This window comes from Zingiber officinale, chromosome 1B, assembly GCF_018446385.1.
Source record: "Zingiber officinale cultivar Zhangliang chromosome 1B, Zo_v1.1, whole genome shotgun sequence".
Lineage (NCBI taxonomy): Eukaryota > Viridiplantae > Streptophyta > Magnoliopsida > Zingiberales > Zingiberaceae > Zingiber > Zingiber officinale.
The window spans coordinates 170,526,231-170,541,639 of NC_055986.1; the positions used below are offsets into that span (position 1 = coordinate 170,526,231).

Below are 15,409 nucleotides of genomic sequence, written 5' to 3' on the forward strand. Positions count from 1 at the left end.
TGCTATTTATCTGTGACGACTGTTTATTGATTTTTCTTATTTTATTAAAAGGTAATAAAATTTAGTAAATAGTCTAATTCTGCTCCAAAATATCAGATTAATTAAGGAAGTTATTGAATGATGAGTGAACTCTGAAGAAATTTCTGTAATTTAATTTAATTAATGACTGTGCATCTCACATTGTACGGAATAACCCGGGCGGGCTCCTCGTGATCGACCTTTCTCTGCCGTCTCGGTAACCTCCGATCGATTTGCGGCCATGGCCAGCTTCGGATTCCGACGTCACGTGATCGTTTCGAGGAGTCTCCGTCTACTCACTCTGCCTCTGCTTCAATCCTCAACAACTCGACGCTTCTCTTCGACCGCCGTTCCGGCCCAACCCCAACTGGAGGCGAGTTGACCCCCTCCCATCTTTGGAACTTTGAAACCCTAACGTGTTTCCCTTTCTCAATTTTGAAATTGGGGTATTTTGTGGTATAGGAGCTAGTTGAAACTGTATATGATAGTTGGATTGCGTTAATCAGTTAGTTTTTGCGCATTGATCGCGAATCTAACTATGCCAGCCCATTTTTTTTCCCTTTAATGCTGGTATTTTGTTTCGCGCTACCTATTTTTTTTCTGTATCATTGAGCTAAAATGACTTATTTGGGAAGATTTTATCTAGATTTTCGCTGGTTGATATGTTGGTGCAGAGCGTTGGGTTCATTGGACTCGGAAATATGGGGTTCCACATGGCAAGCAATCTCATAAATGCTGGATATAAAGTCACCACATATGACATGTAAATTATCTATGTTATATTTTTTTTCCCCCATTTAACTGTCTTAGCTTGGCACTTGTATGTTCTGTTGAAGTGAGGATGTGCACTCTCATTAATCTACAATTGTGGTGGCACATTATGGTTGTATGTTAAGATGTGATTAATCATTTTGTGATGGAATTAGCTCCAACCAAATTCAATATTTATTGGCATACAAGGTCTTCTTGGAGTTAAACCACATAGTTATATAATGACTTCTAATATCTAGTCTTAGTGGCATCAACATGACTCATCGTGTTAATTCTTTTGTATTTTGAATTTTCTACATGTGCATTCTACTGGATCTCTGTTATGGCTATATCAATTTTTTTTTTCTTTGTGTGTTTGTGTGTGTGTAATAGTTATTAAACACAATCGCTGATTCATATGATGCTAAAAAATATCTTATTGCACGTTTTGTTCATCAATTATAACTTTCTAATCATGATATTTTAGTTTAGTGCAATGTACAAAAGCTGAGACTTTGGATAATTTTTAGTAATTCTGCTGCAATGAAGAAGTTCTCTGACAAAGGAATCTGTACAAAAGAAACAGCTGGTGAAATTGCAGAGTCTAGTGATGTTGTAATCACAATGCTTCCTTCCTCCTCCAATGTGAGTTATTTATGTTTCCATTTACAATCTAGTTTCTGGCTTTTTTATTTGACTAATTTAGCCCTTGTGTTTGCATTATTTCATAGTCAGTTCTCTGGACCTTCAATACTTTATGCCTATCAGATGCCATTTATGCTTCCACTGAGATTTTGTTATGGCCTCTAGAATGTTCACAGGAATATTACATACAGAAGCACCAGTTTATTTTTGTTTAAAAATCATCTGTCACTATTTTAATTTCCATTCTCGTTGAATCTTGGATGGCTTTCCACATACAGATCTATTTCTAAAAGTTCACTTATTGTTTCTAGATGGGGACATTGCTGATAACATATTTCTAATGAATCTCAACCTTTTCATATAACAGAAGATTTTGTTGGTTTAATACATTATGAGAATGTTGAATGTTTCCTGATTTCGACTCTTTCCTGCTTAACTATGTACATTTTGGTATATTTTTTGGTTTATCTTTAGAATTTGGCTCATGACAAAGTTCTTTCAACAACTGAGAACACAAGCATGATAGTAACTGAAATTCTTTCCAAGAAGAAGCATACAAGTATGTTTGTAATTTGTGTAGTTTACGTCACTTGGGATTTTGAATGCAAGATGTCCCAGGAACCTTATTTAAATAATTCATCTTTCTTTTTATTGTTCACCTGCTAATTCTATCATTGTGGGATTATGCCACAGGTCTTGGATGTTTATACTGGTCAAGATGGATTGCTAAGTTCTGGAAGTCATTTGAGACCCTGGCTATTTATAGATTCTTCTACAATAGATCCACAGACGTCCCGTGTGCTTTCTAATAAAATCTCAAAATACCTTCTCAAAGAAAAGAAAGGTTTTTATCCAATACAATTACTTGATTTCCTTTGTAGACTTCATTCAAGTTTTATTTTAGTGTGCAGAAAGTCACCTAGTTCACGTGCATTTGTCTTAGCTGTTCTGATAATGTATTGCTTCAACTTTTACAGTAGACTATAAGGCTGAAACATAGGGATAAACTTTTCCAGTATTAAATTTTTACCATTACTGATTAAAGGAATGCTATTATATCCTCGTTTCCTTTTAGTCATTTGAATTATTGGTCTTTACCAGAAGAAAAAAGAAAAACAATGTTTGAACACTCTGATCTAACCTTTATGTTTGTTGTTCTCTTTCTTTTGGGATGGGCCTTATTGCCCATTTGCATGAGCATATTATGTGCTAGACTCTTAGAGTTGGGATAGTAATTACACTTGCATTCTAACTGACTAGTCTCTACAGTATGATTTTTTATTGAATTAAATAAATTGAGCGAGGCAAATTATTATTTCCTTCATTAAGTAAAAGTCTTCTAGTTGTTAAGCAATAGCATAATCCTGATCTGTTATTCCTCATGTTTGCTTATTTAATGCGGTCCAGAGAAAATTTTCAACATTAATTCACTTTAGTTGTTAATCTTCTATCCAATTTCTTATTTTGATCTCTTTTTCTTCTTCTATGCTCAACCATTGATACCCTTTGATTTCAGGGTATGTAGAAAATCCCATTATGCTGGATGCTCCTGTCTCTGGAGGTGTTCTTGCTGCTGAAGCAGGGACACTTACTTTCATGGTACCAAAATGCATGATTCACGTGTTTCATTAACTATTTGGAAGTCAAACTATATCCTCCTAAAGATGTTAAATACTTGAATGTATTTTTTCTTGTTGAAACACTTTTTTTCTTTCACTCCCGTTTTCTTAGTTTCTATAGTTATAGAAAAAAATATGAAAATGTTTCTTCTACCATTATGAAAATTCCTCAAACTAATCCTTGATGGTTTTCTTGCTGTGGTGACATTGCTATTCATGGATGATACACTTCAGATTGTGTGTGCTGTAATGCAGGTTGGTGGTATGGAAGAGGCTTGTATAGCAGCAAAGCCACTATTTTCTTCTATGGGTAAAAATACAATTTATTGTGGTGGAAATGGCAATGGTGTTGTAAGCTTGCTTCTCTTCTTATACTCTTTTTGTGAGGTCTTACTTCTGTCTGTCAGTTCAGTTGGGACAGGGTGAAGCAATCATATTTCTCATGCAAGCAATACCTTGATAATCAGCTTTTAAGCAATAGCTTGATAATCAGCTTTTCAGCATGCTCCTTTAGACCCAGATGTGGGGCCTCTTAGATAACATGCTGGAGTGAGGTAAAGCCCATTCCATCCAAAACAGATTAGCCGCTTAGGAGGATGGAACACCTTCACATGAGCCTCGAAGAATCTCCATGCTCTCTGTAGGGTGGAGTACTTAATTGTTCAACACTACCAATTAAAGCATGATTGCTCATGAGGCTTACCCTCAGATAGTGTTGAAGGATGAGTGCCCCCACCTTACTGTCCTATGTGAGAAAGGATGACATCCTTCGAGGGTTTATATGAAGAGTTCCTCTTCTAAGTGACCAGTCTTTCACGATATAATAGAGTTTGCTCCATTTCAAAATCATATACAAGCAGTGCACACCCTTAGTTGGGTGTGACCGGTGAATATGTCTAAGCACGAACGCCCTATGACCATATGCTGTGTTGAAGCACAAGTGCCTCACTCAGTTCCATGTGGGAGAACGCTGGGATTTTTTGTGGGCTTATATGGAGTGCAAATTTTTAATCATTTTAAGATGGATTTTCCAAATAACCCATTACATCTTTTCAATATAGGTTCAAAGTGATATGTTTGTCTTTGTTCTCCCATCAGTTGGTTGCTCCATTTTTAATGTTGGTTGTTCCATTTTTAATGTGTAAAACTGATCAAATCCTTTTATAGCTCAGCATGCCCATCTAGTTTCCTATTTTGAATCTCTAACTGCAGAAGGAGTTTATCTTTATTTCTATCAACGATGTCTTCCTATAATTTGTTTCACATATACCTGGTATGATTTATTTGTCTCTAGGCAGCAAAACTATGTAATAACTTGGCCATGGCTGTTAGTATGCTTGGGATCTCAGAGGCACTTGCTCTTGGTCAAAATCTAGGAATCCCAGCTAGTACACTGACAAAAGTTTTCAACTCTTCAAGTGCTCGCTGTTGGAGTAGGTATTTCTACCAATCTCATAACTTTCACCTGTATATTTATACATAAAACCTACAAATGAAATTTAAGTTTTTGTCGGCTACATTCTGTTGGTCTAATTATGTACTTCACAGTTTATGGCAAAACAATTGGAACTAAACCTGGTATCAGCCACTATACAATTATATTTGTCGGCTACATTCTGTTGGTCTAATTATGTACTTCACAGTTTATGGCAAAACAATTGGAACCAAACCTGGTATCAGCCACTATACAATTATATCGTGCTTGGTTTATGTGAATGGAATTGAATTGAAATAGAATATTTATTATTAGGTAGTGGAAACAATAGGAACAAAATAGAAATCTTGTATTGTTTGATTCATAAAAACGTAGTATAATTTCATTGTAGCTGAATAACTATTCCTGTGTTTGACATAAGTTCCTAAAGAAATTGAACAATGTCATCTAATTCTGTCTAACTTGGCAGTGATAGTTACAACCCAGTTCCTGGAGTGATGGAAGGGGTGCCTTCAGCGAGGAATTATGATGGTGGATTTACATCCAAACTAATGGTACATTTCTGCTACCTCAGCACTTTGCCAAAGTACTTGCTCATTGTCATTCTAGTTTCTAGAGGTCCATGTCTAAACTGCAGGCAAACCTTTAGGATCAGCTAAAAGCGAACAGCATAATCTTATACAGAAACTTCAGTGTTAATTTAAGTATATCTTTTTTTATATGAAAAATTGAAAGACTGGCTGTATCGTATTTTATCTCAAAGGAAATTTGGAGTTGGTTTGAAAAAGCCCCCCTGTTCCCTTCTGCTTCCCCAAAAGCAAATTGTTTCTATACGTTTCATTGTTCAATGCCATGCACCTGTAAACAAAGAAAAAATAAAAAAAACGGCACTGCTCTTTCTGCTGATTACCTCACTTGGCAACCCTGATATTGCAGGCTAAAGACTTGAGTCTGGCCATGTCAGCTGCAGCCGAGGTTGGATTTAAGTGCCCAATAACCTCTGAAGCGCATAGCATGTAAGTTTTCATCGACAAGAAGTTTTACAGTTTTGTACATTTGCATTTAGCTATATACATTACTTGGCAAAGTCTTGCGTTAACAGTTACAGAAAAATGTGCGAGGAAGGCTTTGTACTCAAGGACTTCTCCTGCGTCTTCCGCCATTACTACTCGGGCAAGGATGAGGATTAGATCAAGCAGTGCAGGGAAGATTACTGTACTAAAATGTCGAATATGTATGCGATAACTGGAGTTTATGTGAACTTGCATTTTTTATGCTTTCCAAGGAATAAAAACATTCGATTCCAGTGTTTTTTTTTTTGTTTTTAGGAGACGTTACTCCATCCATTTTATTTGTAAATAATGAGCTAGTGGTTGACAAAATTGCAGCATAAAATTGTAGTATACATATAAAAGTATTTTATTGTCTGTCAATTATCAGAAATATACAAAACATGCACACTTTTTTTTTTTCCTTTTGTTCCTTTCCCCACCTTCTTTTTTTCAGGTTGTGCTGGAAAGTTTACAGGAGGCAAGCGTGAGATCAAGGTGTACTGGAACTCAAAGATTTGGTATGCATTTAGTAGCAACAAACATACATACTCTAATCAATAACATTTATCTCTGTGAACAACATCTCTGTCTCCCTCATGTCGGCGACAACACATGGTCTCCTCATTCCATTGTCTGCCCTGACTAAAAGCAAAAAGTCAATGCGACTTTCAGGCTAATTCCTCAATTATTAAAGCGAAGGTGAGTTTCTGATTCATTTTAGCATTAAGACAGACTTCTTGGTTACTGTTGTAGCAAACCAGTGCAGTGAGATACACATCTCTACTGTACAGCATCATAAAGGAAGAGAAAAAGTGGCCAAGAAAAAGGATTTAGTTCATCCATCTCCATTATGCTCGGTCTCCTTCAAGGTGGCATTAAAACTTCATTTAACATCTCATTCTTATTAGTTACAGAGATTTTTTTCAATGTATTTTATAAATATTCGTTTATTAATGATATAGTTTCATTAATCGATTAATTTATTCGTTTTGGCGTATAAATACGTCGCCTGGCGCCAGCTATTTCATCCGTGCGGTGGCGATGGACGAATCGTGGCGAGCACCGATCGGATCCGTGATCCCCCGGCGGCGCTCCACCGAGGAGACGCGGGGACCGCGGAGCCGCTGGGCGGACTACGGCAGCGCCGCCGCGCTTGGTCCAGACGATTTCCGCGACGTCTTCGGCGGGCCGCCGCGGACGGTCCTCCTGTGCCGATTCTCCGGTGAGCTCCACGGGTCTGGAGATCCCAAGCCCGGGAGCTTCTACGGCGAAATCTTGCGCCCGGCGAACCGGCAGAGGCGGATCCCTCGAGGGGTGGCAGATGGGCGAGGGATGGTGAAGACAGAGGAGGGATTCTACGACGACATATTTGGGAACGAAAGCATCGGCGGTCAGAGGTCGAAATCGAAGTCGTCGTCATCATCAGTGCTTAGCTCGGAGGACGCCATGCTCTCTTCCTTCGCTTCTAAGCTCAGGTACTCGAGCTCTTGGTCTCTAACTACCATTGCAATTTGCAATGCCATATCTGGAGAAAGGACTTTCTGACCTAAATTTCGAGCTATCATCAAAGTTTCACTTTGCAAGCCATTTAACATAAAATTGATTTTAAAGTCCGGAATTCCTTCGCATTGCGTTGGTGTTGAGAATTTCTGTGTACTGCAACTTATGCTAAAGTATATTCCTGCTCCATCCTAAAATGCTATATCATCAAAAACACTAAAAGTAGGATGCTTAACAAATAAAGATTGCAATTGTTAGGTTTTAGCAATGAAGGCGTGCATCGCGCCTTTGTTTCTTTGCTGGAAAAAGTGAGACTCATGCGATAAGCCTCATCATGAACAGAAATAAAGCTTTGTCATCATATATTTAATTCACTTTGCAGATGAATGTCATCCTATGTTTCCACGCTTAATGATGCTTACAGTGGTTTTGTTTCCAGTGTCTTGATCCAAAAGACTTATGCTTTGTTACATCTACTAAAGTTTCATTTGCACATTTAATTATTATTTTTTTCCTTCTTTCAAATTGTCATTTTGTTCAAGCAGTTGAAAGTTGTTCGATGTATGCTTTAATTGATGCCATTCAAAGTTGGAACTATGTTTACTGTTCAGGCCAATCGCAATCCCCTCAAAAGGTTATGGGTCTTCTCCATCAACCACTGCAAGAGATGGATGGAGCATCGATTCATACCCAACAGATTCCTACTTGTTGGAGTGCAAAGACTCCAAGAACAAAGGCCACAGTTCTAACGAACTACTTCGACAAAAATCTCATCTTGGATTCTCCTGCTGCTTCTCACCGCCGGAGACGATCAGCCTAGAAGCCAGCTTCCGCAAGAACCACGATGAGCCAGCGGGGTCTTACAACTCCGATGATTCCCCAATCTCGTCGGTAATATCTTCTGCATTTCTTGCTCCCATGCTGTCGAAAGCAGGCTCAGGAGTGGAGGATGTGATACTGGAACTGAAAAGGGACAGGCAAAGAGTTGGAAGCTCCTCCTACAAGATCGAAGCCGACCACCATGACCAGGGAGATAGAGAAGGATCTGATGCCATAGATGAAGCGATTGCGTGGGCCAAGCAGAAGTTTCGGAATCATCAGGAAAAATTTAATTCTATGAATCAGATGAAAGAGGATCCAGTTAGCATTTGCTGAAGAAGACTGGAGCTTCAGGGTATTCCTCTCTGTTTGGTAGAAATATACTTTAAGAGAGAATCACAAGCAAACAGCCACAGCAGTGCATGATTCTCTTCGTTTATGTTGTTGTATGCATCAAAGCCTCGTTCATGCCTCGTGTCTAGTACTAGTGTTTCGTTGTGTTTGTCGTGTCCATTGATTTGATTCCCTTTCCTTGTTGGAAGGTTTATTTAATTCAGTTTTAGCGAAAGCTAGTGATTAAGAGTCAACGATGTCGATAACTCATTTTGAACAAAAATGTTTGGTGTTAATTATGTCCCAGATAGCCAAACTAAAACAGGATGATTTTATAATCATACCTGGACAACTCAACATCTTCAAGATGATTTTAAAATGAAAAATTAACAATTTTGTATTGATTATATGCAAAAATTTAGCGAATCCCCTCTCCTCTCCTTTCCTTGCTGCAAGTAAACATAACTAACAATGGTATGCCCAATAAGATCTTAGCGAAATTTACAATCAGAAATTTTAATCCTAATTGTCTGTCAGCAATAAAGATAATTAAACATTTTCTTTTGACAAAAAAAATCCAAATCAACAATAAAAAACTAATCTAAATTTCCTATGTACAGATGTAAAATTAATGGGAAGAGACTTGCACAATATCTTGAGTTTGAATCTTATTTATTCAAATTTTCTATGCACAAAGAACTCGTAACCAAAGATGAGACAATATAAACAAACAATATTGGCAGCAAGTCTTAACTACAGGATCGTCTAATCAAGGTAGATACAATAGTCTGGTATATACTCAGACAAGAATTTGGGGGGAAAAGTAAAATTCATGAAGGTTTACAATCAGAATCTGAGAGGCACAAAATTTTGAGAATCTTTCAACACTGCTGAGAAACTTTAATCTTTTCAAAAAATGAAACTTCCAGGTTTTTATATTTCAACCCTCTAGTCAAAACTTTTGCATGGAACACCAAAATGTTTAGTTTCTTGCTGCTCCTTGTGATGAAATTCGACTTTTTTTTTATAATAGTTTTCCATGTTTTACAATCAAATGATGGTTCCTTCTTTGTATGAAGAGTTGATACTAATTCAGCAGCCTCAAGATGTGGGTGGTTGTTAGACTCTCAAGAACCTTCTCTTGGTGGAAGCATAGCTACCTGTTCTTCAAAATCTTGTGATCTTTCTTGAGCAACGAAATCATTGACTATGGGATTTACTTGGGATGCCTCTTTCTTTAACTTGTTGTTGTTGTATGCTATGACACCTGCAATAGCTGTAAACAACACATGCTTAAAGCAAAACATATTGATAAGAACTTCTCATAAAGATAATATAGACAGTCTACTGGGCTCTAAAGAATGAGAAAAGAAGTTTACCACGTACCTAGACCATAACCGATTAGGTTGATGACAGTTAACTTTGAATCTGAAAACAGCAAAGCAGAAAGCAAAACTACAACCCAGTCCCTGACAACTCCAGCTACACGGATTGTCAGCGCACTTGTACGAGAAATCACGAGGAAAACGGACAGATTAAGTGCAAATGTACAGAGACAATTGAGGGCCAATGTGATCACTGGGAAGTTCCATGGTTCACTTGAATCCATCTTTGATTTCTCCAAGAAAATCCAAGGAACAAAAAGGCACAAAGCACTGTGACAACCATTCAAACATCTATAGTCAGAAAGGTTTTATAATCCTTATAGTTAGGAGGTACAGAAGAAAACTACCTGCAGGGACTGACGTAGTACATCATTGATATGGGATTCAGTCGAACACCCTTTTTCTTCACAAATATTTCCATGAAGATTAGTCTGGAAGCCTCACCAACCACACCACCCATCTGGTAAACTACTCCAACCCAGCTGATGCTTATCTCCCCATATGAAGCCACAACTACGCCAATGCTGATCACAGACATGATCGTGAACATTTTGCAACTCATTGCTTCAAGACCTACTGCTGCCCCAAGAAAAAATACAGCAACAGGCACTGCAAAACTCAAGAGAACCTTCATTGATACATATTACAAAATAAAATCAAATAATTGAAAAGCAAACCACAATAAGGTGAAAGAATAATTCTTACTGGTAGCTTTCAGCATTTGGGCAAATGCAACTGATATATAGAGATAGGCACTATTTCCCAACCAAAGAGTCATTGCAAACATGGCACCAATTGGTATGACTGATGTGATATATCTGATGATTCACATGAAGCATGTCCCAAATACGAAATGTGAGATCAAATACAGGTAGCAACTAGAAAAAATAATCATATAGTCTATAATCATGCAAGTCCATGACAGGGAAATTTTCAACAGTTAAATACAAAATAGGAGAAAAATATTTTCAATGGATAAAGGTTCAGATTTCCTTCATAAGGTCAATATTTTAAAATTGTCATAATTCAACAAGACTCTCAAGGGAAATGTTCGAAGCTAATAGACTCCAATCCTAAAATGGCAAGACCTTTATTATCTATTAGAGATTGATAAAACCGGGAGTTATTACAGGGAATATTTTGTTGCTTTTTTTTTTAAAAAAAAACAAAAGTGTATTAAACTACCATAATTTCAAAATCTTCAGCACTCGGCAGAATAAAAATGTCAAAGTAAACACCTGGAAAGTAATCTTAGGTACTAAAATGAACTTCCAATGCAAATAATATAGCTTCTTAAAAAATTGAATATTTCCAATATGCTGGCTAAAACAGTCGTGCTGATAACACATACATTCTCCTGTTCTTCTATCGAACATGCATCAGCAGTCTATCTATCTCCAGCAAAATCCACCATTGTTAGAGTCTGGTGCTTACCCATGCTAGGCAGTATGGTCAGTCAAATTTGATTTCTCCTCTAAGCATGTTAACTATTTTTAGCCAAAGTTTATATTATCAGCAACAATTTCCATCATTATTTTGAGTTTAACATGCACATAATCTGTTCTCCTTTTTTTTTTGTTTATCAGTTGCTTTCTCTTATTTGTCTGGTCAGTTATTTTCCCTTATTTTATTATATAATGAAACAAACACCAAAATATTCGCAAATAGTAATATATTTTTTTGCTTTTAATCATGCATCAATATTAGCATTCTCCATCATTATATTACATTAAATTTGCTTTACTTGTTTTAACTACCAACACTGTTATTCTTAGTTATTACTGAAAAGATGGTGCTACAGAACTGTCTAGATTTAGCTGAAAGTCAGGGGCATCTAGATATTATGACGTTTTTTACACGTCGCATGGAATTAAAGCATGCTATTATAGGAAATTAAACTCAAAAGGGCATTGTAGTGCAACATACTGAAAGAGAATGCTACCCTGAAACCAAGAAAATTTGAAGATGCAATAGCATTCATCTCCAACAGTGCATGTGTATCATTAGAAATAGCAGCAATATTTAATGCGATGATTACTACTTTATTTTCTCATTAAGTAGAATAACTCACATGTCTGAAGTCAACCCCCCTTCAATCTTTATAATCTGCAAACAAATAAACATCTTGAAATTTTTAACTGTATCAAATGATTGGTAATTATTGATGGTTCAATCTTCACTACCAGAAATAGAGCATAAGAAAACAAAATATAATAGTTTATAAAAGTACCTTGAAAACTTTGGTGAGCAAAAAGCACAATACTGAAGAGAACAACATGTGCAGGAAGGTTAATGCAACAGGATATGGGAAGTTGATCTCTTTGGAAGATAAAACCCACTGCACAAATAATGAAGCATATTAGCCGTACAAAAGTAAGTTATTGCTAATACCTAGGTTTGTAACCATCCCTAAATCATAATAACAAAATTAATCATCAAAGGAAGCAATCCATGAGTTACAATGATCAACTCAGCTTTTGAATATTGTTCTTTAAAGGCATGCTTCTTATGATGAAAGAAAACCCAGGGAGGAAATAAGGCGACAGAAAAAAAAAATTCCAATAGCACTTTCCCTCTATTTTCTTTGGTGGAAAAAATTGGAGGAAGGAAAAACTCAGAAGGTCTTTGTAGTTTTTCTCTATATTGCTTTTACAGATTTGGACAAAAAGTTCACTTTCACATGCAATACATCTAAATCCGAACTTAAAATTTTATTTATTTTATTTTCAACCCTGTTTTTGATTTATGTATTTTTTATTTTGACAAATAAAGTTTTGAAATTTAAATTTTCCACCCTCTTTTCTTCCCTCCAAAGAAACGGTTAGACAAAAAAAAATCTTTGCAACCTTTTTCTTTTTAATTTTCTCATTAGTTGCTTCCTTCCCTTGTAGGAAAGGAGCATAAAGCTAAAATATCCATTCAAAATAGCAAATGATGGATGGACATTAGTTATCAGTAAGAGAATTGTATCCCCCACTCACTAATAATGCTAGATAAGTTTATGTGGTGGTAGTGAGACATCCTTAGTAACACCTACAACGTCCTTCACTTTGATTAATCATTCATATATATACCATGTATCAATGCTCATTTTCATAGAACTAGTCCAGTCAAAGCAACATCCAGAGATGATATAAATTGATAATCATATGTACCTCATGTCCACTGGAGATACACATCATTTAGTTACACATATTGCACGATATTTAGTTATACAAACTAACTTAAACATCTTCAAGATGATTAATTTCAGATTTCACTTGTGTTCTTTGAAACATCTTAGTTCGATCATGCCTATGTCATTCTTAGAAAATCTATGCTGGCAAATGAATATTTGAGGAAAACTTTACAATGTTAATTCAAAGTTTAGCCCATGTCCTCACAAAAGAATTAGCCATATGGTAGGAGGCTATGTTGCACGGACACCTGCAGATTTTTTTTTTTTCAAGTATCGGACACGGACACGACACGGATACGGACACGACACGCAAATACGCGTGTCGGATACGGCAAAATCCGTGTCATTGACTTTTTTAGAGTTTCACCAGCCGGATACGGTTAAGATACGACTAGGACACGGATGGGACACGTTTTCGGATATATTTGGGCTCAAATGTAAAAAACCTAAAAATTATAAGGCTCAAATTGAAAAATAATAAATTTCTAAGGATTGATTAATAAATAAATTAAAATGAATTTGACATAACAAAACCCTAAATCCCTTTGGTTTTGTATTGCTCCCGATTATTTCCTCCCGACTCTCGCCGCTGCAAACCTTCGCCCGTTCGCCGCCGCAAACCTTCGCCCGTTCGCCGCCGCAAACCTTCGCCAGTTCGCCGCCTCGCTGCAAAGTGCAAGCCTTCGCCGGTGCTCGCTGCAAACCTTCCCCGCTGCTCGTGCAAACCTTCGCCGCTGCTCTGCTCTCGCCGCTTCTATTCTCGCCTCGCTTCGCCTGCTCTGCTCGCCTCGCCAAAGTCGCCATTATTCTGCTCACCTCGCCACTGATCTGCTCGCATCTGCTCGCCGTGCTCGCCTCTGCTAGCCGTGGTCGCATCTGCTCTTTAATTATATATATATAATATTTATATATTTTAATAATCGCCGTATCTTAGCTGTATCGTGTCTTATATTTTCAAAAAATTTCGTATCGCCGTATCCGTGTCGTGTTCGATACGATACCCGTACCCGTATCCATGCTACACAGGTAGGAGGACACCCTCTTAGTATATGGCACCATCAGTAACAGCACTTGGCCATGTGGCATTATGGGCATCAAACATGTTAGCTTCAACAATATGGAATATCTCATTTTCACTTTCTATCAGGATTATGAGAGTATTACTGAATCCAGTATCTGATAGTTTAGTATTGTCAAATCTAATTTTATGGCAAATTCAAACTATGGGTCTAAGTACACAATCTTCAAATGATAACTTCTCATTTTAGATGCACTACTCGATGCACATATCTAAAAATGTCATCTCTAGAGTTCCAGTCCACCATCAGATCTGCTGAGCAAGTTGTCCAGAGGGCGACAATCGCCACGGTTAAAGTTCAAATGATGAAATATTGTGATTGCCTCCTTGTATTATCCTATCTTCATGAGTATAGCTAAGCTTTTCAGTGAAGAGAGCACCATTGACATGCCCTGTGTTATTGTTTCGTAAATTTTTATCAGATCTAATTTCTTATTTGTAAAGTTGACAGAACCAGAATCAGGCAAATAGAATGGAATGGTCAGTTACATTTTAAATAAGAGACCCAAATTTGGCATACTTACGAAGAACAATGACGATCTAGCTTAGCATAAATTTTCACTTCAAGTCCAAGTTACTTTCATATTACAACTAGGTCACTTTCTCCTCATTCAGAATGTTAGTTCGCTCAATTATGCCTAAATTAATGATTGAAGATGGAGCTTATAATAAGAATCCATATCCGAACCGTACACCAAGATCTAATATTTTTATATTACCACACATTCATCAGAGTAGAACAAAAACAAAGTAGAAAACTACAGTTGGTGATAAACTAAAATCTAGATCTCCGGCATCAACTGACTTTTGTCTATTACCGGGCAATAAAAACGTCATCAAGCAGCGACCTTGGCGTTACCATACGAATTTACTGTGGAGATCTCCCATTTACACCCTAAACTGATTCTAGGTTCGAAGATCGCATGACACAATAGCGAAGCTCCAAGATTCCGACGCCGAAAATCAAGGACACTGCTTTCCACCCAGGAAACCAAACTTCTATCTCAAAATTATCCAGTAAGGACGCAGGGATCCGGAATCTGACCTTATTGAAGAAGATCTGGCCGCTGGACAAGGCAATGTAGAGGAGAATGTAAGCATAGGTGATGCCGCCTTCGCCGCATCTCCGGATCCAGTCCACCGCCTTATCTCCGCCGAACCGGAGGTGGCGGCCGGATCTAGCCATCTCGCCGCCTCTCACCGACTAGCAAGAGAGAGAGATGGGGAGAGGGGGGACGCCTCGTTCCAGCGCGGTGCTGACAACTGCATTGACCGACGCTGAACGAACTGTGGCTTGATAGATGGTTACGACTTGAATCGCGAAACCATTACGTGGCGGAAATAGATGTGACGAGCAGGTTTGTGACTTTTATCGTGGCTTAGATCGTTCTCTTGAACGAAATCCATAACCCGCGTGGTTAATATCTCAGCTTCGCGTAGTGATTTATTTAAAAATAAATAAATATCGATTAAAAAAGGTAATTTATTAAATGACACATCTCTGAATTGACACTAATACTGCTTTAATATTTATTGAAGGGTCATTTATTAAATGGCACATCTAAATTTCTGAATCGATTAAAGACGAATACTGCTT

At 37.5% G+C, this 15,409-nt stretch overlaps 3 protein-coding genes across 4 annotated transcripts; 2 read left to right on the forward strand and 1 right to left on the reverse strand.

The window, feature by feature from the left end:
- The first annotated feature begins 155 nt into the window (after positions 1–155).
- On the forward strand, positions 156–5,778 carry LOC121992046 (probable 3-hydroxyisobutyrate dehydrogenase, mitochondrial). 2 transcript variants are annotated; one of them, XM_042546169.1, is made up of 10 exons: positions 156–391; positions 693–781; positions 1,299–1,413; positions 2,107–2,257; positions 2,930–3,012; positions 3,288–3,383; positions 4,327–4,469; positions 4,937–5,021; positions 5,404–5,483; positions 5,570–5,778. In XM_042546169.1, exons 1-10 carry the CDS (start codon positions 260–262, stop codon positions 5,655–5,657), a joined length of 1,062 nt encoding a protein of 353 aa, XP_042402103.1. In that variant the 5' UTR covers positions 156–259; the 3' UTR covers positions 5,658–5,778. The 2 variants fall into 2 exon arrangements, with proteins under 2 accessions (XP_042402103.1, XP_042402112.1); XM_042546178.1 differs by having other exon boundaries at positions 259–391; positions 665–781.
- Positions 5,779–5,920: 142 nt separating this feature from the next.
- On the forward strand, positions 5,921–8,467 carry LOC121992057. The gene is made up of 4 exons (XM_042546191.1): positions 5,921–6,218; positions 6,311–6,388; positions 6,539–6,994; positions 7,631–8,467. Exons 3-4 carry the CDS (start codon positions 6,561–6,563, stop codon positions 8,172–8,174), a joined length of 978 nt encoding a protein of 325 aa, XP_042402125.1. The 5' UTR covers positions 5,921–6,218; positions 6,311–6,388; positions 6,539–6,560; the 3' UTR covers positions 8,175–8,467.
- A 407-nt stretch (positions 8,468–8,874) lies between these two features.
- On the reverse strand, positions 8,875–15,101 carry LOC121992035 (probable sugar phosphate/phosphate translocator At3g14410). The gene is made up of 7 exons (XM_042546157.1): positions 14,858–15,101; positions 11,787–11,894; positions 11,628–11,662; positions 10,262–10,374; positions 9,904–10,165; positions 9,558–9,826; positions 8,875–9,447 (listed from the first exon to the last, which is right to left on the reverse strand). The coding sequence occupies exons 1-7, from the start codon at positions 14,996–14,998 to the stop codon at positions 9,299–9,301; spliced, it is 1,077 nt and encodes a 358-aa protein (XP_042402091.1). The 5' UTR covers positions 14,999–15,101; the 3' UTR covers positions 8,875–9,298.
- Positions 15,102–15,409: the final 308 nt, after the last annotated feature.